Source organism: Lepidochelys kempii, chromosome 11, assembly GCF_965140265.1.
Source record: "Lepidochelys kempii isolate rLepKem1 chromosome 11, rLepKem1.hap2, whole genome shotgun sequence".
NCBI lineage: Eukaryota > Metazoa > Chordata > Testudines > Cheloniidae > Lepidochelys > Lepidochelys kempii.
Window position 1 is genome coordinate 45796630 of NC_133266.1, and position 26571 is coordinate 45823200.

A 26571-nucleotide genomic window follows, 5' to 3' on the forward strand; every position below is an offset into this window, starting at 1 on the left:
AAAAACTTTCCGGCACAAGACTGAAAACACAGGGCCCCATCTCAGTTCCACCAATGTAACTCAAAGAACTTACTCTGGATTTTCAGTGTAATTGAGTCCAGAATCAGGCATTTTATTTATTAGCATTTCACAATTGCACAACCTATAGTATTCCTGAAAGGAAACAGGGAAATAATTTTTGTATTACAATAGCAAATACAGGCTCCAGTCAAGGATCAGAGGCCCACTGTGGTAGGATTGTCCAAACAAGTGACAAATAAGACCATCTCTGCTCTGAAGAGCTTACCATCTAGGTCATAAATAAAGTTCAGATAGGGATTTCACTTGAAGTTTTACCTAACAGACATTGTAAAAGGTGCCTCTATTCAACTTGTAAAAATACAAACATTTTTCAACCCCCTCATTTTTGTACATGTAAAAAAAAAAAAAACTACCCGTTACTAACCTTTCATAACTGTTGTTCTAAGAGATGTGTTGCTCATGTTCATTCCATGCTAGGTGTGTGCGTGCCAGATGCACAATTGCTGGAGATTTTTCCCTCAGTGGTATCCGTTGGGCCAGCTCTAGCACCCTCTGGAGTCACGCACATGAGCCAGTATAAAGGGCGCCGCCAGCTCCATGCCCTCAGTTCCTTCTTGCCAGTAATTCTGACAAAGGTAGGAGGGCGGGTCATGGAATGGACATGAGCAACGCATCTCGAAGAACAATTACAAAAGGTTAGTAACTGTTTTTTCCCCTCCGAGTGCTTGCTAGGTGACTCACAAGCAGTACCCCCTGAGGAAGGCTCAGAGTTCATGAACATCCTGACTGCAACACTGCTCTCCAAAAACTGACATCACAGGCCTGTTGCGTGATGGTGTAGTGGGAAGCAAAGGTATGAACTGACGACCAGGTTGCAGCTCTGCAGATGTCCTGGGTTGGTACCTGTGTGAGGAATGCTGCTGATGAAGCCTGGGCTCTTGTGGAATGAGAGTTCATGATGGTCGGAGGCAGAACCTTCACCTGCTCATAGCAAGCTTGTGTACAGGCAATTATCCAGGACAAGATTCATTGGGATGACACAGGTAGCCCTCTCATCCTTTCTGCTACTGCTACTAAGAGTTGTGTGGTCTTGCAGAAGGGCTTAGTTCTCTCAATATAAGAGACAAGGGCCCATCTAATATCCAATATCTGAAGCCAACGTTCCTCAGCGGTCTCATGAACTTTTGGAAAGAAGACTGGCAGAAAAATATCCTGGTTGTTGTGGAACTGCTACACCACCTTCACTAGGAAGACCGGATGAGGGTGCAACTGGACCTTGTCCTTGACGAACACCACTGTATAAGGGGTTTGACATCAGGGCTTTGATCTCGGAGACCATTCTGGCTGAGGTGATTGCCACTAGGAAGGAGACCTTCCAGGAGAGAAGCTGTAGGGAGCATGATGCCAATAGTTCAAAGGGAGGCCCTGTGAGCCTCAACAGGACCAGATTCAGGTCCCATGGGGGGGATTGGTTTCCGAACCTAAGGGTAGAGTCTTTCCAGCTCCTTGAGAAACCTGATTGTCATCTTGTGAAGACTGATCTGCCATTCACTGGAGGACGGAAGGCTGAAATGACTGCCAAGTGAACCTTAATAGATGAGAGAGACAGATCTTGATGCTTTCAGTAGAGCAGATAATCCAAGATAGACTGCAGCAAAGATTGGGATGGAGAGAGATTCCGTTAGGAGGCTGAACAAGTGAAACATTTCCACTTGGCTGGGTAGGTAGTCCTGGTGGAAGGCTTTCTACTACCTAGCCAGACCTGTCAAACCTAATCCAAGGAGGCCTGCTCTTCAGGATTCAGCCATGCAGCAACCACGCAGTCAGGTGCAGGAAGGCAAGATTCAGGTGAAGCAACCAGCCATGGCCTTGTGAAATCAAGTCCAGGCAGATTGGGAGTGCGAGTGGAGCTGCCATTGAGAGGTCCAGAAGCATAACGAACCAATGCTGGCATGGCCCCGCCAGTACTATCAGAGTAACTTTTGCCTTGTCCCATTTGATTTTTAGGAGGACTTTGTGAACCAAGGGGATAGGTGGGAAGGCGTACATTAGGTGGTCTACCCATGAGAGCAGTAGGGCATCGGAGAGGGAGCCTGTGCTGTGCCAGAGCAGTGAACAGAATTGATGGCATTTCCTGTTCTGTCTGAAGGCAAACAGGTCCACCTGAGGAGGCCCTCACCTCTGAAAAATGACACTGACAACCTCTGGGTGAAGGGACCACTCACAGTGAGAAGAAAAGGATCTGCTGAGGCAATCTGCCAGTGCATATCGGGCTCCCGAGAAATGTGATGCCTTGAGATGAATGGCATGATTCACAGAGAAGACCCACAGCCGGAGGGCCTCCTGGCACAGAGCTGAAGATCAAGCCCCTCCCTACTTGACGTAAAACATTGATGTAGTGTTGTCTGTCAGGACCTGCACCACTTTGCCCAAAATCTGCGGAGGAACACTTGCCAAGCCAAGTATACCGCCTTGAGTTCCCTGCCATTTAAATGCAGGGCGAGTTCTTCCTGGGACCAGAGGGCCTTAGACTGATGAGGTGGGCTTCCCATCCCAGGTTTGACATGTCCGAGACTAGGGTTATCGATGGTACCCCCTCCATTATGGATTCTGCATCTCTCCTATAATGTCAGCGAAACTAGAACTGGAGGAGGGATTGAGAGTATTGAGTCAGGTGGTGTCTGCTTGGGGATTAGACTGACATCAGTCACATCTGTAGGGGGTCTGAAGCATAGCCTCGCAAATTGCACCATGCAGGTACATGCCGCCAGGGGACCTAATAGTTTGAGGCAGACCCAAGCAGTTGTTATTGGATTGACCATAACCTTGGAAATCATGTCTGACATAGCTCAGAATTGGGCTTCAGGTAGGGAGGCTTTAGCATGGGTCAAATCGAGCACTGCCCCGATGAACTCTGTTCTCTGAACTGGGACCAGGGTTCACTTCTGCTCATTTATCAACAGACCCAGCGCATGGAAGGCAGCTTATATTATACTGATGCTACGCTGCATCTGAGTCTGCGACTGACCTTTGGTCAGCCAGTCGTCAAGGTACAGGTAGACTTGCACATCTCGATGCTGGAGGAAGACTACTACCACTATACAATTCGTGAACACCCGTGGGGCTGCCAATTGGCCAAATGGAAGAGTGGTGAATTGGTAGTGGCACTGACCAACTACAAACTTGAGAAATTTTCTGCAACTCCGAAAAATAGAGATTGGGAAATAAGTGTCCTTTACAATGAGGGCGGCATACTAGTCTCCTGGATCCAGGGAGGGAATGATGGAAGCCAGGGAAACTATGTGGAATCTCAGTTTCTTGAGATATATGTTGAGTCGAGGCAGATCTAGGATGCCTTCAAAAGGAATTTCCTGGACAGGCTGCTTAACCTAGTGAAGGATTTCAGAAGATCTGAGCCATGAACAGTGCCTTATGGTGACTGCCGATGCCATAGTCCTGGCTGCCGAGTTGGCCGCAACTAAAGCTGCCTGAAGTGAGTTCCTGGCCACAATCTTGCCCTCCTTTAGGATGGCCGTGAATTCTTATCTCTATTCCTGAGGAAGAGAGTCTTTAAATTTGGACGAGTCCCACAGATTAAAATCATACCTCCCCAGCAAAGCCTGCTGGTTGGAGATACGGAATTGGAAACTACCAGCCAAATAAACCTTGCATCCAAACAGGTCTAGTCCAGCTTTGCTTCTTTATTTTAGAGGGATAGCACTCTACTAACCCTGTCTGTCCTGTTCATTTGCCTCCGACAATACCAGGGATCTCAGGGGGAAAGGGTTGCGAGTAAAAAGGTATTTGAACCTGCTTGCTGGGACACAGTATTTCTTCTCTAGCCTCTTTGAGATGGGGAACAGGGAAGAAGTGGTCTGTCAGAGTGCCTTAACGGGGCCCAATACTGCTTTGTTTATGGGCAAGACCACTTTGGAGGGAATAGCTGCAGCCAGGATGTCAATCAGGTTGTGTGCGAGTTCCATAAGCTCCTCCACCTCCAGGCCCAAGTTTACTGAGACCCTTTTCAGGAGGTCCTGGTGGGCCCTGAAGTCGTCTTAAGGGAGCAGAGTACTAGGGCCTGCAACTGCTTCATCCGGGGATGAGGAGGAGAAGGCCTGTGCTGGAAGAGGGGCTCCCTCCTCTTCCTCTGCTTCCATCACATCCATTGTGACCACTTCCTAGATGTTCGCACTGGGCTTGGTGCCAGAGTCGAAGTCTGGTGCTGGATAGAAAGAGGTGGTAGCCTACCTTTCTGACAGCAAGTATGAGCAATTGGAAGGGAGCCCCAGTACCAGGGGAACCAAGGTTTTCAATATTGCCACTGCATCAACCAGTGGCCAGACGCTGGCAGGAGGGTCAGTACCGAAGTCTGGAGGAATGCAGGTCTTGGACGGAGTGAAGGATTCCCCTTCCGACTCCAAAGAGAATTCTTCCCTTGGAGACCATGGCAGTGCAGTACCTATTTCCACCACCAGATAGTGCCAGGAGACCGATGTCAGAATAGTGACCAATGCATCAGTAGTATGGAGGGCTTGCCTCTGGACTGTGCCGCAGTTGTCTGTACTGGGAAGGAGCTTGTCGGACCTTGTTCCCTTCTGTCCCCAGTCACCTTGGCTGGTGAGGGTCCTTGATGGGTCAGTGGCATCAAGAGGGACAGCAGGTTCTTCACCACCAGAAAGACCTCCCGTGTCGAAGGGTCAGCTTTTCCAACATCTGGCTAAAATCAGCACATAGATAAGCAAGAGCTGGTTGAAGATAAATCCTAGCAAGACCGATGTTATGCCTGTAGGCAGAGGGAGGCACCTTACAGAACTTATAGCTACAGTTTGCTTTCATTTAATTGGGTATGCATCCCCACAAAAAGTTAAGCCAGTTAGCAGTTTAGGAATTGGATAAATGGACTATAAGGTGGATAGAAAGCTGGCTAGATCATCAGGCTCAATGGGAAGTGATCAATGGCTCGATGTCAAGTGGAGTGTCCCAGGGGTTGGTCCTGGGGCCAGCTTTGTTCAACATCTTCATTAATTATCTGGATGATGGGATGTATTGCACCCTCAGCAAGTTTGCAGATGACACTAAGCGGGGAGGAGGGGGGAGGGAAGAGGTAGATATGCTGGAGGGTAGGGATAGGGTCCAGAGTGACCTGGACAAATTGGAGGATTGGGCCAAAAGAAATCTGATGAGGTTCAACAAGGACAAGTGCAGAATCCTGCACTAAGGACGGAAGAATCCCATGCACCGCTATAGACTGGGGACCGACTGGCTAAGCGGCAGTTCTGCAGAAAAGGACCTGGGGATTACAGTGGATGAGAAGCTGGATATGAGTCAACAGGGTGCCCTTGTTGCCAAGAAGGCAAATGGCATATTGGGCTGCATTAGTAGGAGCGTTGCCAGCAGATTGAGGGAAGTGATCGTTCCCCTCTGGTCGGCACTGGTGAGGCCACATCTTGAGTATTGTGTCCAGTTTCAGGCCCCCCACTACAAAAGGATGTGGACAAATTGGAAAGAGTCCAGAGGAGGGCAACAAAATGATTAGGGAGCTGGAGCACATGACTTACGAGGAGAAGCTGAGGGAACTGGGATTGTTTAGTCTTCAGAAGAGAAGAGTGAGGGGGGATTTGATAGCAGCCTTCAACTACCTGAAGGGGGGTTCCAAAGAGGGTGGAGCAAGGCTGTTCTCAGTGGTGGCAGATAACAGAACAAAAAGCAGTGGTCTCAAGTTGCAGTGGGGGAGGTCTAGGTTGGATATTAGGAAAAGCTATTTCACTAGGAGGGTGGTGAAGCACTGGAATGGGTTACCAAGGGAGGTGGTGGAATCTCCATCCTTAGAGGTTTTTAAGGCCCAGCTTAACAAAGCCCTGTCTGGGATGATTTAGTTGGGTTGGTTCTGCTTTGAACAGGGGGTTGGACTAGATGACCTCCTGAGGTCTCTTCCAACCCTACTCTTCTATGATTCTATGAATTCTTCTGGACCCTCCTGATGCAAAGTTCTCACATGGAAGACTGTTTCTTGTGGATTCTGCTATCATCACTGACTGGAAGACTGAATCCCATCCTTGCTAATGATGACATGACTTTGATAAACACATGCCTTTGTGACTTCTCTTAATTATAGGAATGCAATCTAACTGGACTTGAAACAATCAGCTCTGAGAAAATTGAAACTGGTACACAATCCAACTGCTGAGGACATCAACCTGACACTGCACTCCCTCAGCTGTCTCCCATTGAATACATTCACTCCTTATTTTCAAGGTGCTGGACCTAGGATACTTCAACTGCCTCATATTCCAGGACCTCAGCTGCTCTTGAAAACTGCACTTCTTGAGCACAAAGAACCCTTTTCAGGGGCTAGCCCAAGACTTGGCCTAACCTTCCAGGAGAGACTTCTAACAGCCTAACTCCTTCCAGGTGTTTCTCCAGCCCGCAGAGAGGGTGCAGAATGGGATTCTTTATAAACCCCAGGCCACTTCCCCAAAATCACTTCTCCTTTCTCACTTACAGTGTCCTTGTATCCCACAGCGATTCTTATCAAGAAACCCAGAATGGGGTGTTGCTTATCCAAAAGATTTCTCTCAATCCTCAGAGGTCCTATATATCAATATACTTTTTTCCTAAAGGAAAATGATTACAAATTTATGAAAATTTTCATAGGAAATGCAAGCCACCATACAAAAATAGCACCCTTCAATACTGTCTCAATGCAGTAAATTTCCCAACAAGGAAACAAACTGCTTCTTGCCCAACACTACCAGTGTTCTGGAAAGTGATTCTCTCACTACCCATCAGCGTGAACTGGCAGAAGGAGAGCTATGCAGTGATCTAAACATTTAAGAGGATGTAAGATCTTTGAAGTTGAAAACAGCTTACTCACAACGTAAAGTTGTGGAACAAAGAACTAGCCTGCCTGTAATTTGGCAAGCATGTATTTTATAACAATAAAAGTACTTGATAAGTCCAAAAAGAACAAAGCAAGAAAAATGCACTGTACTTACAAAACAGTATTTTTCTTTAATAGCTTGTGCGACTGGTATATGCAACACACCTTTTTCTAAATGTAAGCACCAACATTTTTTGCTTGGTATGCTTTGAGCATTTACAGAAAAATGATGGAGCAATGAATTTAAAGGTCTGAAAATGACAGCAACCATATTTTTAAACCTACCTAAAACCTAACTGTGTCAGTTTGTATCTAATCCTCAATTCTTAGGGCCAACCCAGACACAGGTTTGGTGCAGGGAGCTCTGTGGCTGCCAGGTACAGACAGAATCCTTTCGCTAGACTGCAATGGTGTTTTGTGGCTCCTCCCACTGTCTAGTAGTCTTCACAACTTCTGCACCCTTCCATTTTCCATGAGGCAGGGGAGCGTACAATTGGTGTACCAACTTACTTTTACATCAACCAGCTTGTACCTCCACCACTTTCTAAGCTCACGCAGGTATAGAAAGAGCTACTCATGTTTTACCTTCATCACCCACACAGAGGAAATGCAGCAGTTCCACTGCGTATTGGGTCTTCCAAGGGGCAAGAGGCAGGGGCAGGATTTGCCACTTGGAGAGAAACTACAGCACATAAGTATATACTGTATTATAAAAGCTGATCTTATTGCAAGATTTATTCCAAAGCACGGAGGGAGACCATTATTAAATAAGCACAGAACTGAGAGCCTTGCTTTCAAAAGGAATTAACAGCATTAAGTGGCCAAACTAACCTAAGGAAAGCAGCCTAGTACTAAATAAATTCAACATTTGTTAACCTCTTTAGCTTCTTAACCTCTAGCTGACAGCATCTGCAATTATGGAAACAGTGCATAATTTAGCATAGTGAAAATTTCACTTTCAAAGGAAAAGAGCTAAACAGAGCTAAACATTTATAAAAAGCAGTTTCACCAGGTTAAGGGTAAAATGCATTTCAGGATGAGTGTGGGGCAGAATAACTGTTTACAGCCATTTTCCTTTATTCCTATAATTTAACCAACACCAATCATATTAGATTTAAAAACTCCAGTCTGGAGTCTACAGAACTACATAGCAACATAGAACAAAAACATATACACCTTGCACCATCTATTTTATGTTCACACACATGGTGCTCCTGATACATTAAAAAATAGACAAAAGGAATAATATTGCCAACCTCATGAAGGCAACCTATTACAAATTGATCACAAAACTATGCACAAACAAGACAATGTATTAATTTTTGTATTTCATGAACAGGCTATGGCAGGAAAATGTATTTTGATGTGTATTATCTGAAAGATTGTCATAATAAAATAACTTTGAAATAAGGAGAAGAATAAATTGGGTCAATGGGGAGAATTCTCTCCTATTTAGGGTCTAATTGGGTTCTCTTTTTTATCTCCAAAGGACACCTTAGCAGAAGCTATCAGCTTTGAGAGAACACTGAAATCCTGGCAGCAAACTATAAATTGACCATTACCATAAAAAGAAGTGCTAAATGAGAAACCATGTGCTCAGTATAAAACTAATTTCATGCTTTCAAAAGCACACAGTTGCTTCTAGCAAGATAGTGGCCCTGGGACTTGCAAAGACAGATTGGCTAATACAAATAGTGAGCTCCTGATGCAGTCTGCTTAGCCAAGCTTTACATGTACTGGCAGTAAATGGAAATTCTCGAATCTTCTGTCAAACAAATACACACTTATCTATAACTTTACAGCTGAAAGCTATAAAACAGCTGCCTTATAAATAAATTTAGCAGGAAGACACATGAGCTGTGTGAGTTCCTCAAAGAAAACCTCTAGTCTACATAAACAGACATTTTAGCAAGCAAAATACCATTTTGAATACAATCATAATAATTTTAAACTCTCTTTTTCTGTATTTAACAAGTTAATACCACCATCTCTACATAATTAAAGCCGGTTTCAACATAGACTGAGCACATTAGCAGGACTGTAATGCTTAATAAGTAACTTTCAGATTAAGTAAATTTAGTGGTTTTGTTGTAGGTAAAATTTCTGGTCCAAGCTTTTTATATAGCTACATGCTATTTATTGCTCTGTAGGGTCTTTTTATACCTTAAGATTTACTCATATAAACTTCATATAGTAGCTTCAGCACCCTATTTTTAAATAAAACTTGCTGGATTTAATGTCAAATTTAACTAAAGCACGGTTAGACATCAGTGACAGTAATTTTATACCTCCCTCATGAAACAAGTTGTCAGAGCCAATGACTTATTGGAGGTTGTTCTGTACCTGACAGGTCATAACTTTTAACATTAATAATGTCAGGTTTATATAAGAAGTCAACTCCAGCATGCAGTTTATTTCATTTACTTTCTTAGTTTATCTCATGAATACCATTGGTCTCATATTCTTCATATCATGACTCAAAATTGGATTTAATGCATTTAAGAACAGCTTTCTTTGTGACCAGTGGTGTACAAATCATACTATTAATTAGCTTACTTTTATAATGATCAGCAAATCATATAGTATCACTGACGCGTTCTGAAATATTTAAAATGCATAGGAAGTCACCTACTGGTAAGGTATCCTCTGCAAACAGCAAGCAAAGAAAGGAGGCTTACCACATATATTTACTGAGTTACTTTTACATTAAAAAAACCCCCAACAAAAAGGCAAGGTATATCTGATATCATTTCCACTGTAATAACTAGAATACAAATGACATACCCACAGAAATAGTGCCAAACATATAAGCATCTAGTAGTGAAATCTCAAAGCTATCCAGAAAAGTTTAAAAATAAAATCATGCTCACCTCTACTAGGAAGTCCACTCCACATTATGACAATACTATTTAACCAGCTTAAATAGCAACCAAGTTAGAGAAACAAAACTTCCAGTATGTGACCAATATGATCTACGGTGCTACAGAGTCTTGGCTCCAGCCCTGATCATCTGTGTGACAGTACACTGTTATACCAATGCAGCTTCAAACCTTCCCAGATGCTGGCTTATTGCATTGCTCATTGAAAATCCTTTACACGCTGGCAACATTTTAGGGAAGGAGGACAAGCACACTGAGTCATTTGTAAAGAAAGCAAAGCAATTTCAGTTCTATATCTTCATGCGTACTGAAACACAGAGCACTATCAAAGTAGAAGTCTGAGATGGATTTATGCTTAGAAACAGGCAACCTAAGCCTTCATTATCAATGCATGAAATCAGCAACTGTGATCAAATTCAAGCAAACCATAAAAAGGATATGATTATGAAAGGCTCTACAGATTTAGCTTCAAACCACACAGAATGAAGAATCATCTATCTAAATTGTGTAAATGTTAAAAATAGCTCTGCCTTTTCCACAGTGAATAGGAGACAGAGGAGAATCAGCAGCCTGTATTCAGATGAGATTTATTATTGGAAAAGCCTGAAATAAATAAATAAAGTAAATTAAAAAATAAAAGTCATTCCTGGACTCTTTTGCATATTAATAGAAGCACTCAGTTATACAATTATGTAAAGGATACAAAAATAGCATAAGAGAGCAAGAATATCCACAGATATGTCTGTCTCTAATATAAAGAGTCATGTAAATATTTGCGCAGGGGGGAGATGGGGGAAATGGAGATTGCCCTAGACTAAGATCTTCTGTACAGTAGAACATAGTAAATATTTTCAGAGATAATTCAACAGCTAAGTGCATGCCAGTATATGACAAAACACTTTCCTTTTTCACTTTGATTACTTACCTAAAGGACATTTTCCCATTCGCCTCCCGACTTCCCAAAATGTAAATCTTGCTGTCTTTTCATCTGCTTCATACAGGTTATCTTTCCCCACAAAGAAGAGGGGCATATATACAAGATACAAAATATAGATACACAACAGTGTTGCAATAACAGTAAATTGAAGATCAGGGAGAGATTAAGTTTGCAAGGCAAAAAGGCGTACGAGTTTGTTAAACAATTACACGGTTATCTAAACATACTAGGGTATTAGCAGTTGGTGCAAGGGAAAGTATCTCAGACCAAGATACGTAGTGTATGTTAACTAGTCTCGCTTTACTTTTTTAGTTAAGTCAGAGGTGTCAGGGAGTGGGTGTTTTTTAAACAGCTAAATGACTATCTATAATCATTATCATCATCTTGCATTTATATAGCACCTTTCATCCCACAGGGCTATAACACTCTACCACAGCGTTTCTCAAACTGGGGTCCCTGGGTTCTGCTAATGAACTCCTCCCCCACCCTCCCAGCACCTCCTGCACACCAGGGAACAGTTGTTCAATGGTGTGCAGGAGGCACTGGGAGGGAGGGGGAAGGAAGAGGCAGGGAAGAGGAGGGGCAGGAGTGGAGCAGGGGCGGGAAGAGGTGGGTCCTTGGGGAAGGGGTGAAGTGGGGGTGGGGCTTGGGGCTGAGCAGCAGTCTTGGGGGGGGGGGTCCATGAAAAATTTTAAGTCAAAATAGGGGTCCTCGAGTCCGCTGCTCTACAGACACAGCAATCATATATAAACAGAGGACCCAGGTTTCAGCCTGACTAGAGATCATATTATGCACCACTATTGCAACCATGTCCATGCAGAAACGTGGCCAGGTTTAAACAGAAAACTGCAATGTCACACAATTTAGGACAGGAAGTGAACATCTCTTTATCCAAAGGAGGGCCCAATTATAAAATTCTTCACCAAGACATAACTCCGACTTGGGAGAATTTACTGAACAATTCATGAACACCCACATTTGCAACATGTACACATAGCTGGTGAATAATGTAAAAAGAGCCCCAAGAATGTTTTGTGCAATTTTCAGCTAGTCCCTAATTTTGCATGTACAAATGCGCCAGGCATCTACCAATCTGCGCGCCCAAAACAGCTGCATGTCCAGTCCTATAAAGCACAAAATTAGAGTAAGCTGGTGGATAGTTAGCACTAAAACTCCTAGTTAGTCAAAGGGATGTTTTCCCCCACTCCTTCTGGGGGATTTTATGTTCTGCTTCAATACTTCACCAATTGCTAAAAATGAACCTTAACTAACCAATAACGGAGAAGTAAAAAAATCCCAAGAGGTAACCTGTAGGTGCAAATTTTGCACCAGCCCATATCTGGAACTGGGGCAATGTGCACTATATACAGAAGGATTCATAGCTCCCCGACAGTGGACCTCCACCAGGTATTTGTATACTTTCTGGGCACTGGATCTACGGGCTGCAGCAGGGAGCAGGAAAAAGGCAATGTTTTTCAACTACCACATATTTTCTAATATAGTCACCAGTAGATTTACACTACTCCTTTTCCATCTTTGAATCAGGAATTATGAACATTATTCACAACTATTAGTCCCTCAGCTAACACCTGTTATGTAAATAATAATACCTCAATCATCTGTCACCACAAAACACGTTTTGCTAATAAATTAAAGTACACCAAAACAATACAGTCAAGTCCCTTAGTTTCAAAATGGTTGATTGCTTTGATATGACAGAAAACAGCAATGTATATATTTAATATATATCATATACACATGAATGAATGAATGAATGGCTAGCAAATATGTTGATTTAGGCAATATTTCATTTTCCAGAAAAAAATAAATTTTGAGGATACTTAAGGAACAGAAATGAAGTGCTGCCCTCTACTCAACAAAATCTGGTTGGACAGAAGACTATACAATAGTTATGAGTAAGAAATGAACACAGCCTCTAGACCTCATTTAATACTAATCTAAATTACATTAATGGAATTATTAATTTTGGCTTTAAGTGAAAGATGTGAACTAATCATTTACGTAAAGGCCGGACTGCCCCCTTCTGCTATCCTAATCCAGTTGCTCTCTCTTGCACAGACAGAAATGGGGACAGTGTGCCAGCCATGTAGCATCATGCCCCCTACTCAAACCCAATGGAGCTCCTTTTTTTGAGCTATTGTACATGGGGTTTGGGCTTTACAAAGCAAAGGAAGGAGAGTTAGAAATAGCATTGACTAGGCTCTGTATCCTAACCCCACGTACATTCCTCCCTCTCTCTCAGAGCAAGCTTTGAAAATAAAATTGCAAGGGTTGAAACTAACTAAATGGAAACAGGCAAAATTGACATTGAGAAAATGTGCTATACTGGGGTACCACAGCACCTAATAGCAAAACCCCCCCAAAAAACTAGATGTGTGCAGTGAAACTGTGCTAACTCATGCTCCTGTTCTTGTAATCCTTGCTCTCCATTCTCCTGTCCTTCTCCCTCTCATCTTTCTATTTAGGGATATTTCAGTCCTGCAAACTCTTATGCACATGAGTACCTTTGCCCTCAAAAGTAGACTTTATTAGCATTTAAGCTCTTTGGGACTGGGACTACCTCTTCGATGCTTAGCATGCTTTTTGATGCTGGTGCCTAGCATGCTTTTCAATGCTCACTAAAATAAACTGACAGACATTTTTCTTCAAAGAGAAAACTAGAAAGGAGTTTAAGGCCTAGTTCAATAAGATTACTGAGATTCAGATTCTGATCTCCAACAAGGCAGCGCAAATAGTCCTAAGTGGGACAGACAAAGCTCCGGCGCAGCTGAGGATTTGGGGCTGTATACCCAGATTCCATTTTAGGGTCAGATTCTGCTCACAATTAAAAAATTGAGAGTAACTCCACTGCAGTCAATAGTGTTACAACAACATAAATCTGGGTGAGTAACAGAGCATAGTCTATCCCTTATTCAGGCTTTCTGTATTGACTAGCAAAATTCTGCTCACCTATTCACCAGAGACAAATAATTTCTTTAAACCAAGACTAAATACCTATCCCCTCCCAGATTGCCCTCCAGCATCATCGTGGCAAAGGTGGATGAGTAGATATTGTGGCTGGACTAGTACATTTTTAGAGCAATCTTCCAAGGTTTCCTTACAGCAGTTTTAATTTTTCACTGATCACCTCAGAGAGTGTCATCTTAACTATGGGAAGGATTCATTAAGATAATACTTTTCATTTTATAGAGTTCTTACATTTTATTACTATGTGTTAAATCCTGCAACTGTCACAAATCTAGATAATGTTATAGGGTTAGATCCTGCTACTTGATCTGCCTATATGCTTCCCTGGGCCTTCATGGGGCCCCACTAACGTGAAAGGGATTGCTGCATAGGTGCAGAATGCACCTGAGCAAACAGCTACAGGATCTAACCCTACAGTGTGACAGTGTTCTGCAAGGAGAGAAACCTGTGAGCAAACAGATGTGCATGCCAGCATAACAGCTTACATACTCATGCTGCTGACAGAGTATACTGTGGCAAACAGACAACCAATCTCTGTTCCCCAGCAAACTCACAGAGAGGCCACTCCACAGGCCTTCAGTAACGCAAGGACTGCAAAAGGGCATCACTAAATCTAATCTGCAAGTTAATTCACATTTGCTACCTAAAGCAGCCCAGAACCCAAAGAAAATTATTCCATTTCTCAGAAACAGGTTGGGCATAGAGCAGAAAGGGCACTTCCAGAATCTGTGACATACATAGGTACAGAGACGGGCAACAAAAAAATATTAGGAGTATGGAACAACTCCCATATGAGGAGAGATTAAAAAGACCAGGATTGTTCAGCTTAGAAAAGACAACTAAAGGGGGATATGATGGAGGTCTATAAAATCATGAATGGTATGGCTAAAGTGAATAGTAAAGTGTTATTTATCACTTCTCATAACACAAAAACCAGGGATCACCCAATTCATTTACTAGGCAGCAGGTTTAAAACAAACAAAAGGAAGTACTTCTTCACACAACTGTAGGCCTGGCTTGACATGAGCAATTGTATAGGCCAAGTGGATAAGTTCTCAGAGGCTACAAAGTGGATGAGGTCTCAGGCTACCTCAAAAACTACACCCAGTCAGCCTGTGAAACTTGTTGCCAGGGGATGTTGTGAAGGCCAAAACTATAACTGGGTTAAACAAATAACTAGATAAGTTCATGGAAGATAGGTCAACCGTTGGCTATTCGCCAAGATGGTCAGAGATGCAACTCTGTGCTTCGGGTGTCCCTAAACCTTCAACTGCCAGAAGCTGGGACTGCATGACAGGGGACTGCCCTGTTCTGTTCATTCCCTCTGAAGCATCAGGCACTGGTCACTGTCAGAAGACAGGATACTGGTCTGGATGGACCACTGAGTTGACCCATTATGGTCGTTCTTATGTTCTTAATTAATTTTAAAAGGTATTTTGCCTTTTTCCAGGCATTTTTTCCAGTTTTAATACAAGCAAGGCAGAAACCACAAGCAGACTCCCCCAAGCCCAATATCCCAAGAGGCTGATAAGCGTTTTGGGGAGCAACAGCACTGCTGGGTAAACTACCTGTCCAAAAGGGAATGAAGTGCAGTAGGAGGAGGCCATTCATAAAACCAACAATAGTACGTATAACATATCACTGCTGTCCTGCAAAGGGATTCATAAAAAAAAAAAGTTTTGTTTTGTTTAAAAATCCACTACATATAGCAACAGAACTTAGCAGAATTGTAGATCAAGTGCCTGTTGCAAGCTTGCAGCACCATCTTGTGGGAACTTCGCATTGCTACACTATTGTTTCACTATTGTTTTTCAGAAACACTGAATTGCATTCTAGTAAATGTACTGGCTCTTAGGCCAAAGGTATATTTTGTAACATTCTATGAAAGGCATTATGTTTAGGGATTTTTTTTCCTTTTACTAATAATGAAGTTAATGTAATTCAACTATACAAATAAAATGCCTAACTCTTATAGCAGCAGGCACTATACAAATTATTTCTGGAGGATACAAGTTGATTAACAAAAGAAATATTAATTTCAAGTAATGTGCAGTTTAATGAAGCAATTGATCCTGATTTTTACAGGCAGATGTGGGTAAAGGTATGCATCCAAGGCACACACCCAAAGGAGATGCAAGCAGCTAAGATGGAGAAGGCCTAAGGACAAAAGAGTGTAGGAGACAGGGGACCAAGAATTACAGTTTTAGGTTACTTAAATTGCTGACAAAGCAGCAGATGTACACAGCTCAAAGAAATCAAAACATACAGCGCAAACAAATACTTTAGGGGCTGCATTTTCCAGCAACACAGAGAGATAATTTTACTTCATTAAATGATGGTGTCTCACTCATTCAGAATACTTTTGAAAAATTTCACAATGAAACCACCAGGGTATTTACACATCAATTTGAATTTCATCATTTTCAAACACAGGCCTGGTTGCCAGCAATATATCCAAGTGACACACATTCCATCCTCAGATTCAAAATAAACCAAAACGTAAGAACACCAAACCAAGGAAACAGAAAAAGTCAAGCATCCAGAAAAAAGAACTCAAAAGGAAGAGAAACAAAGACCATTTAAAATAGCAATGGCTTATCTCTTCAATCCAGTACTCCGAAGTTTTCAGTTTAACCTTCAACGTAGCTCTGGTGTTTCTATAATAAAATGAATAAATCCTTCCTATGAAGATTTGGAATCTGTCACTTGATCAATACTTTTATATACTAAATATTAAAAGCAGCTATCTGTGGCTTCTCTAGACAGCAATTCTTCTGAACAACGGTATCTTTTTGCATCTCTCTCGGCACAAGAAAGAATTATGGTTACCCCTCCTTCAAAGGTGACCTGCAAAGGATTTTTTAAAATATTGGACTTGAAGCCTTTTTGCTTCTTAGGAGGTAGAAAGGCAGCCTGATTTTTTCCTTTTAATAAAACAAAGAGCGAAGAGGGGGTATGCTTTAAACAAAAAAAACCTGATGCACCCAAACTATAATCTGGTAAAAATTACACCAGATATTTTCACAATCACACTTGCAACTTCTTTCCAGAATTTAGAATTCTTAGAACAACAACAACAAAAAAAATTAAAAATGTAAAGGACACAGGAGCAGTTGACTATGAACATCTGTTTAAAACCCTACACATCAGAGAATAGCATGCTACATCTTTAGATACAGACATTTTTGAATATTTCATACCTTAAATACATACAGTCCAATCCTGGCATCCTTAAACAACACAGCATTGCCTTAATAAAAGCTGGACCAATGTGAAGGAATCAACATGTTCAATGCTGCAACTAGAATTATATCAATACGTTTCTATTAGTGCTTTGTGAAATGAAAGACTGAGTAAATTCCTTTCACAAAAATGAAGACGTAGGTCCACTTTTTCTTTTCAAAAGGAAATAAATGTAACAGTGGCTAAGACAGTATAAAGGATAATAATAATTATAATTAGCAGTAGTGTTCTGTATTACCAATCATTAATATTGTACATGGAGTATTAAAAAAGCTTCGCTATCTCTGCAAGTTTTGGGTTTTTTCTGACCAGAAATCAGCATCTCTCGTATATATATTAATCAAGTACCTGTGCTTGTGCTCGCAAACAAAGTGCCTGTGGTAGCATCTGTAGGTAGTTTCCCATTATTCAACTGCTTCACTCTTCTCAGGTGAGATTTCCCATTGTAATGAACCTGAGCCTGTGTTGCAGAGTTCAGCTGTATATTGCACACTTCACAGAAGGAAAATAGTATCTTCTTTTTTTCTTTACTGAATTGATAGTCTGGTCTATCATTCCTCAGTCCTTTCTCTTCAAAGCCCCGTAGAAAAGTTGATGGATTCATAATTCCATCTTCAAAGATTTGGGCAGGACTTATTGGGTGCTTCATACCTATAAAATGAACACACTGTTGATGCCAGAAACCAAACCACAACACTTACTCCTAAATAAGGATCTTACTTTTTAAACTTATTAAGTATGTATGGAGCATTGAGGACCAGGCTCATAAAAAAAACCACTGTGCAGGATGGTGTATGGAGCATTGAGGACCAGGCTCATAAAAAAACCACTGTGCAGGATGGTGCATTGTGTTATTTGTGTCATTTCGATGAGCTCAGCAATAATAAGCTGGTAATATGCAACTCTCAATGAACAATAGTACTCATCTTGTTCAACCAATTCTCTTAAAAAAACAGTTGAGTTTTTCCTCCCCACAGAGGTTAAGATTACATAAGTTTTTTCCCCCCTCTTCACTACAAATAGGTTCTGAAGCTTTTTGCTCACTGATACATAGAATAGTACACAAATTCCTAAAGAGGTATTAGACCAAGAGAATGTAGAACAAAAAATGATAATGAAATTTTGGGGACAACAGAATATTTAAATAGATAAGGTTAATGAATACTTTGCATTTATAGCACTCAATGATCTCAAAGCTTTGCAACAACATCAATTATGTCTTACAACAGACCTGTGAGGTAGATATTTTATTATTAAACAATTATACTGCAGTATCAGCTAAAGGCTAACTAGGTGGGGGGAGGCACTATACAAATGTACAATGACCAATCCTGTCCCCAAAAGCTTACAATTCTCATTATTTCCATAGGGCTTAAAAATGCACTTGCCCCTAGTGAGTAGGAACATTGCCCTGGCAAATGAGGAAACTTACACCAGACAGTTTTATGAAAGTGTAATTTCAGCAAAACACACAAAAAATGGGGTGGTGGGAGAGTTTCTAGTTCTTGTGGTTGTGGAGATAACCTCCCAAATGCAGCTCAAGCATAAAACAGACCCACTTATTTCCTTCCTGAGCCTGTAAACATCCAAGTTCTGTGCCTCTGCTACTCACAGCTTTTCCAAAGTAAAATCAACAACGTTGGTTAGTTCCATTGCTGTTATTCACCACTTTGTGGTCAGCAGTTAAACTACCAAGAATCATGTCAGTTTCATACTGTTGTTTGGGAAACATATGGATATGTCTATCATTTGCCTGCACAGGGATAAAAAAAACCCAGGCTGGCCCAAGTCAGCTGACTCAGGCTTGTGGAGCTCCCTCCAGCTCTGGGGCTGAAAAGGTGGAATGTCGCAAAGCTCGGGCTCCAGCATAATCCCGAACCTCTATACAGCAATTTTTCAGCCCCATAGCCCAAGCCCCATGGGGCTGCAGCATCCACGGGGAAAAATTAGTGGCAGCCAAGCTCCCCCTGCCCCACCCGCTCCCCTGAGCACACTTCATCCCCGCTCCTCCCTCTCCCAGTGCTTCCTGCCTACCACCTAACAGCTGTTTGGTGGCGCTCAGGACATTCCAGGAGGGAGGGGGATGTGGCATGCTCAGGGGAGGAGGCGGTAAAGAGACGGGGACTTAGGGGGAAAGGGGTGGAATTGGGATGGGGCCAGGTCAAGCACTCACAGGGCAGAGGGGAAATCAGTGCCTATGCATCCATCTACACACAAATCACACTAACCTAGGACTTGGTCCCAGGACTCCAAAGGGGGGAGGGTCTCTCAGCCTGAGTCAAGCCAGGATCCAGAGTTCAAGCCCTTTTGCTTTGTAGTGTAGGTGCAGCCCAGCTAGATTTGTGCTCTGGGAGTCCTCCAAAAGTAGCCCATAGTCCCACAGGCCAACTTTCTGTGTCCTCTGGACAGTCAAGTTTAGTAGACAATCAAGTTCTCTCACACTACACCATGAACAAAGGGCTATAGCTGTCACGTTTTGGGTGGGTCTTAGAAAATATGGTATATGGGTGCTTGGACTCAGGTCTACATAATGCAGTGTAGATGCTGGAGCCAGAGACTGGGACCGAGGGTTCAACAATTCCTAACCTGAGATTACAAATGAGTGTAAAAAGAAAAGGAGTACTTGTGGCACCTTAGAGACTAACACTCAACCTCTAGGTTAAACCCAGGGTCTGCTTACTCAAGTTCTATTAACATGGGGTTTACATTGCAGTCTAGAAATACCCTATGAGAGCAGCAGAGTTAGGCATTGGATTCATTCATGAAAGACAAAAAAAATGACTAGAGGATGAATTTACATCAACCAAAAGGATCTGGATGCTAAGAGAAGAGAAAGTTTCTTCTCCAGTCCAGAGCTGGAGTATTATACTGATCATTACAGAAACTGATATAAGATGGAGAATCCAGCCTGTCCCAAGATCATCATACCATTCCTTCCAAGTACAACTGTGCTACCCTGAACCTCGTGAATGAGCGCTTCTCCTCTCCCCACCCAGTCTTCCATACTTAGCTGGGATTAGGTTTGGTTCCTCAGTTACTATGCCTGGTAAATATTTCAAGCCACCATTTTAGGAGGAAGGAAAGTGAGGCAAAAAGAGGTTTACTTTCTCTAAGTTAAGGAGTACTTGTGGCACCTTAGAGACTAACCAATTTATTTGAGCATAAGCTTTCGTGAGCTACAGCTCACTTCATCGGATGCATACTGTGGAAAGTGTAGAAGATCTTTTTATATACACACAAAGCATGAAAAAATACCTCCTCCCACCCCACTCTCCTGCTGGTAATAGGTTATCTAAAGTGATCACTCTCCTTACAATGTGTACGATAATCAAGGTGGGCCATTTCCAGCACAAATCCAGGGTTTAACAAGAACGTCGGGGGGGGGATGGGTAGGAAAAAACAAGGGGAAATAGGTTACCTTGCATAATGACTTAGCCACTCCCAGTATCTATTCAAGCCTAAGTTAATTGTATCCAATTTGCAAATGAATTCCAATTCAACAGTTTCTCGCTAGAGTCTGGATTTGAAGTTTTTTTGTTGTAATATCGCAACTTTCATGTCTGTAATCGCGTGACCAGAGAGATTGAAGTGTTCTCTGACTGGTTTATGAATGTTATAATTCTTGACATCTGATGTGTGTCCATTTATTCTTTTATGTAGAGACTGTGCAGTTTGACCAATGTACATGGCAGAGGGGCATTGCTGGCACATGATGGCATATATCACATTGGTGGATGTGCAGGTGAACGAGCCTCTAATAGTGTGGCTGCTGTTATTAGACCCTGTGATGGTGTCCCCTGAATAGATACGTGGGCACAGTTGGCAACGGGCTTTGTTGCAAGGATAGGTTCCTGGGTTAGTGGTTCTGTTGTGTGGTAAGTGGTTGCTGGTGAGTATTTGCTTCAGGTTGGGGGGCTGTCTGTAGGCAGGGACTGGCCTGTCTCCCAAGATTTGTGAGAGTGTTGGGTCATCCTTCAGGATAGGTTGTAGATCCTTAATAATGCGTTGGAGGGGTTTTAGTTGGGGGTTGAAGGTGACGGCTAGTGGCGTTCTGTTATTTTCTTTGTTAGGCCTGTCCTGTAGTAGAGCAGGAGAGTGGGTTTGTGGGGGGGGGGGGAGGGGTGTGTGTGAGAAAACCTGGATTTGTGCTGGAAATGGCCCAACTTGATCATACACATTGTAAGGAGAGTGATCACTTTAGATAACCTATTACCAGCAGGAGAGTGGGGTGGGAGGAAGTATTTTTTCATGCTTTGTGTGTATATAAAAAGATCTTCTACACTTTCCACAGTATGCATCCGATGAAGTGAGCTGTAGCTCACGAAAGCTTATGCTCAAATAAATTGGTTAGTCTCTAAGGTGCCACAAGTACTCCTTTTCTTTTTGCAGATAAAGTATAAAGTAGAGCTGGTCAGATAATTTTCAAAACAGTTTTCTGCTGGAAGACATTGCTTACTTGAAACCAAAATGCTTCCCAGAGGTGTTAACGGCCACCCTACCTTGAATGGTCCCTTAGAATATGTGCTAACTACTTTCCCAGACCTAAAGAGCAGCTGTGTGTGGCTGGAAAGCTTGTGACTCTCAGGAAAAGAAGTTGGTCCAGTAAAAGATATTACCTCTCCCACTTTGTCTCTCTAATATCCTGGGATCAGCATGACAACAACTACACTGCATACATCAGGGAACTAGCTTAGTCTTGATTACATTTTCAAGACACACTAATTAGGCATAGCAAGGACTTAAACCTTAGGCTCCCATGTGCCAGGCCAGTGTTCTAACCAGAGAGCTACAGAGGGAGACAGTCTGTCTTGCTCTCTCCATCAGAGCAAAAACATTTGAAACCTCATTTATTTATTTGCAAGACAATTGTTATTTCCCAGCCAGCCCTAATAAAGAGTATTGTCTTGTTTGGCATTAGTACAGATCAAATAACTACATACTAGAACAATTTTCCACATGCTACCAGGCTGAAGTCTAGAAATTGTTAAGACAATTTCTTCAAATTTGTGTGCTTAGGTTGGGTTTCTAAATAAAAGTGCCGAGCACCCAAACCCAGCAGAGCCATTAAGAACTACAGGTGCTAAACATCTCCCAAAGGTGCCTAAAAATGGCTTTAGGAGACTTTCTACACTGGCAGAGTTACAGCGCCGGCAGTTACAGCACCACTCAGAGCGCTGAAAGGAAACCACTGTTGTGTGTTCACACTGTCAGCAGCCTGCACAATAGTGTGTTCACACTTGCAGCAGTATTCAGAGCCGTGAACTCTGGGCAGCTATCCCACAGAGCATCTCTTCCTCTTCTGCCGCCAAGAGTTGTGGGAAGGCGGGGGGGGGGGGGTCGCAGGGCATCCTGGGTCCTGTCCCAATGCCCCGTGATACATTGCTTCGCATCCCAGCAATCCCTGTGCTTCTGTCCACATTTGGCGCAATCTTTCAACAGTTGTGTACTGTGCGCTCTGCCTCTTTGGTCTGCAGGAATGGATCCCGCACTGTTGACCAATATGCTGCTCACTCTATCACGTCAAGAGTGGCAGTGGAGTTATTCCTTAAACTACAAACGCAAGAGGAGTGAGACGTTGATCTCGCCATGCATAGTAGCTACGGCATTGAGATTGCTTGTGGCATTCACGGAGGTGCTGACCAGTACCAGGTTTACAATGGCACCAGATGTGCCCTGGCACCGGGCTCATGCTCAACAGGGGTCCATCAGAGGGCCGGGCGCTGCACTTCACTTGCACTGCCAGCTGAGGGGCCACTGCAGGCTGATTCTTCTCCTCTCCAGCCTCTCTCCGGCGTGCCTCTCGACTGTCTAGCCAGCCCAGGTATGCCCTGTCCCGTCCCCTCGCTCCTCCGCCAGCTGGGCTGGGGAGCTCTCAGGGGTCACGTCCCACAGGGGTCTGCCTGCCCCGCTTCCTAGCGCGGCTCTGGGCGGTCTCGCTCTGCCTGCAACCTCCCGGGGCTGAGCCGCCTGGGACCAGTGCAGGGGCCGGGTCATTCTTGGCCCGCATGGGGCAGGAGGGCTCTTCTGGGCCCCAAGCAAGGTGGTTCTGAGGGAGCCCGGCCTGGGCAGGCCCCTCCCACTCTGAAGACCAGAGCAAGTGAAGGACCCGACGCCGAAGTGCTGCTGAAGACCCGAAGCGCCGCCGGGTGAGTACCAGGGGATGGCGCTTTTTTTTTTCCCCCCAATCTCTGCTCCCCGTTTTTTCCACCTGGCTACGCCACTGCTTGAGGGAGCAATCTGATGCTGAAAGCCATGAATATTTATTGCTATGCTCAGGAGTGCAGTGCTTGTAATGCTAGGAAGTGATTGTGATTGGTGCAGGCGATGCACTATGAAGTTGTAAGAAAATTGTCTGTTGCTTTGCAGGACTCTGTTTGCTTTCAGTTAATGGAATGAAGATTGCTTTCAAACCAACACAATTATTTTATTTAAAAACAACCACCGGAGGAGAGAGAGAAACAAAAAACCACATCAGCACTGAGGGGGATGGAAGAGAGGGTCCCAGGAGGAGGTGGGATCCAAGGATGGTTAAAGATTTGTGTATGTCTGGGTATTATATCCAACCTTCTCCTCTGGAGTACAGTGCAGCAGGTACTGGGAGTGCAGTGTTGAGTGCAGTGGGTACTGGGAGTCTGCAGGGCTGGACTGTGACGGGGAAGGAGTGGAATGCAGTGGGTACAGACTGGAGCCAGAAAGTTGATAAGAGTGTGCTGGCGGTGTCTGGGGGGCGCATGGGAAAGAGTTTTGTGACAGCAGCTGCAGGGGAGGGCAGGAGCGGAGCTGCTCGGTTTGCAGTGCTCGTAGCGCCTGGAGCGTGTCCACTTGGCACTCCATAACCTTTAAGAGCCACTCCATGGTTTCATTCTGGTGTGCCGCATTCTCCTTTCGGTCCCTCTCCTCGCTCTCCCGCCACTCCTTCAGTTCTTGTTTTTTGGCCACGGAGTGCATCATGACATCACACAGAAAGTCCTCTTTAGTTCTTCGTGGCCGCTTTCTAATTCTGTGCGGCCTTCCCCAAGGAATTTAAGGAGTGAGGATGATGGTTGGTCACCTGAGGGAGTTCAAACCAACGACCAGAGAGGCGAGAACAGGCATTGTGGGACACCTCCTGGAGGCCAATTGCAGCGCTGTAATGGAGCAGGGTGTCTACACTGGCACCGTGGTGCTGTACCCCCGGCACAGAAAGCCTCTCGTCGGGGAGGTTTTTTTACAGCGCTGCAATTGTGCAGTTTCTGCGCACTCAGTGGCTTGGCAGTGTGTGCACCTGGGGAGTTACACGGCAGAAAGCTGCTTTACAGCGCAGAAACTTGCCACTGTAGACAAGGCCTAACAGTCACCTTGGTTTGAAAATTTTGGCTTTAGTGTGAAACCTGTTGTCAGCTTTTACAGAGATATCATAACAGCCATCAACGTTGCCCAAGTTATCAATCCACATACTGCTCCTTTATAACATACCCTCAACATGCACTGGCTCTTGCAGGGATAACACACCAGCTAATCATGCTAATCCTGCAAAGATTGCCATATATTCAAGTAATTATGGGCCAGACTGTTCTGACCTAGAGAAACCTCCCACTCCTGTGCAGAAAGCAGTGACAATCCCGCCCTTTTGCTTCTTGTGCTCTACGACAGATAGTTGAGCAGTGCTAGATACTATAAATCAGGCATGGGATGAAGGGCAAGTTCAGATGATACAGGAGAATGGAGCTGTGATCACAGCAAGCAAGGATGTGAAAGGAGAATGCAGGGTATATCTACTAAAGGGGATAACAGTGGCTGTTGCAGCATGCACTTCACAACCCCCATGAAGACATTCTGTTTTGGGCAGAATGTCTGAGCCACAGGGTCCCCTCGTCACCTGCCCTACCACAAGCTGTGACTTAGCAGACATGCTATGGGTCTATATTATAGAGTTGTGTACACACACACACACACACACTCACTATCTGCTCCTCCTCTAAAAAGGTCAAAAAGTTTAGCTGTTGACTTAAGTAGGACCTGTGGGATGCTTAGTACTTTTGAAATTCAGGCCACTTACATAGATGCCTAAATATAGACACAGCAGCTTAACTTTAGGCTCCCATCATTGAAAATCCTGGCCCAAAAACTTTTATGAATTCCAACATTTTCTTCAACAAACACTATTTATAGGAAACACTATTTCACTAGGAGGGTGGTGAAGCAGTGGAATGTGTTACCTAGGGAGGTGGTGGAATCTCCATCCTTAGATGTTTTAAGGCCCGGCTTGACAAAGCCCTGGCTGGGATGATTTAAGTTGGTATTGGTCCTGCTTTGAGCAGGGGATTGTACTACATGACTTCCTGAGGTCTCTTCCAACCTTAATCTTCTGTGAAATGCAGCTATCAGACAGGATCACAGCTTATGTGTGAGTGGGAGGATCACACTACCACAGAGCTGCCAAACTGTGACAAGGTAATAACATCTGTAAACAGTGGCGGATTAGACACTGGGTCAATAGGGCCTGGGGGGTGAGGGGGGTGGAAGAGGGGAGAGTGGAGAAGGAGAATGTGCACCCCTGTACCCATTTCCCGGCAAGAGCCGGGGGGCGGGGGTGTAACCTGCAAGCAGAAGGGGTGGTGCAGGGCCCCCACTTGCTCTGGCCCAGGGCTCCACAAAAAGCTTAATCCACATTGGTCTGTAAATAGTTTCCATAAAGAACACATAGAATCATAGAATATCAGGGTTGGAAGGGACCTCAGGAGGTCATCTAGTCCAACCCCCTGCTCAAAGCAGGACCAATCCCCAATTTTTGCCCCAGATCCCAAATGGCCCCCTCAAGGATTAAACTCACAACCCTGGGTTTAGCAGGCCAATGCTCAAACCACTGAGCTATCCCTCCCCCCAACATGTCAGTTACACAACTATGGATGCCTTCGCTACTACCTTCTAACCTTGTGTCCAAAATTATTATATGGAAACTCCAATTTTGCAGTGAATGATCTGGCCCTTCTTCAACTATGAGTTTGGAAGGAAAAAATATATTTTTAAAGATTGAGTCAGGACATTATATTGGATAAGTTACATGCACCAAAAATAAATGCTGGTCATACTTCTAGAGTCTGTATTGAGTTGACAAATTAGCACAAGATTAACAGATGTGTTTTCAAAGAGTAATTTTTCCTATAGAAAGCTATTCTGATTCCTCTCAATCAGTTGGGCATCCACCCCTTTCCACTCTTATGACATGAACTTTGCACTTACTTTTTAAAAATCCAATTTAATTTATTAACTCTTACTGATCTCTCCATTTTTATTCAAAGGAATGAAGTTCTATAAGCATACCTTGCAGGTAAAAACATTTTCCAAACAAGAAGCTCTATACTTTCCAGTATCTTCTGGAAAGATTTTGAAGAGCTCTGAGGAGTAATCAACCTCACCTGGAGTTAAACATGAGTTTGAAGGAGACATGTTATTCTTTGGTTTCAACTACAGTAGAACTAGATCTTGGGCTTATAGGTAGTTTACACGAGACCATAATGACACAGAAGCAGTCAACAGAGAACAAATAGTAATTTACAGGAAGCATTATATTCTATGGAGTCAAAAAGACCCAACAGTTCTCAGGATATTATTATAAAAGGCAACAGTCTATGGGGCTATGT

At 43.5% G+C, this 26571-nt stretch overlaps 1 protein-coding gene across 7 annotated transcripts in view; it reads right to left on the reverse strand.

The window, feature by feature from the left end:
* ZNF385B (zinc finger protein 385B) overlaps positions 1 to 26571 on the reverse strand; it is a 305022-nt gene that overhangs the window by 235322 nt on the left and 43129 nt on the right. For 5 of the 7 annotated variants that reach the window (XM_073306049.1, XM_073306046.1, XM_073306047.1 and 2 more), the window contains exon 2: positions 17297 to 17599. The exons of 1 other annotated variant lie outside the window; for it this stretch is intronic. In XM_073306049.1, the coding sequence (XP_073162150.1) occupies positions 17297 to 17597 (301 nt within the window). In that variant the 5' untranslated portion in view covers positions 17598 to 17599. Of the gene's footprint in view, positions 1 to 17296; positions 17600 to 26571 lie in introns of those variants that run through there. One more of the 7 variants, XM_073306054.1, reaches the window with a different exon arrangement.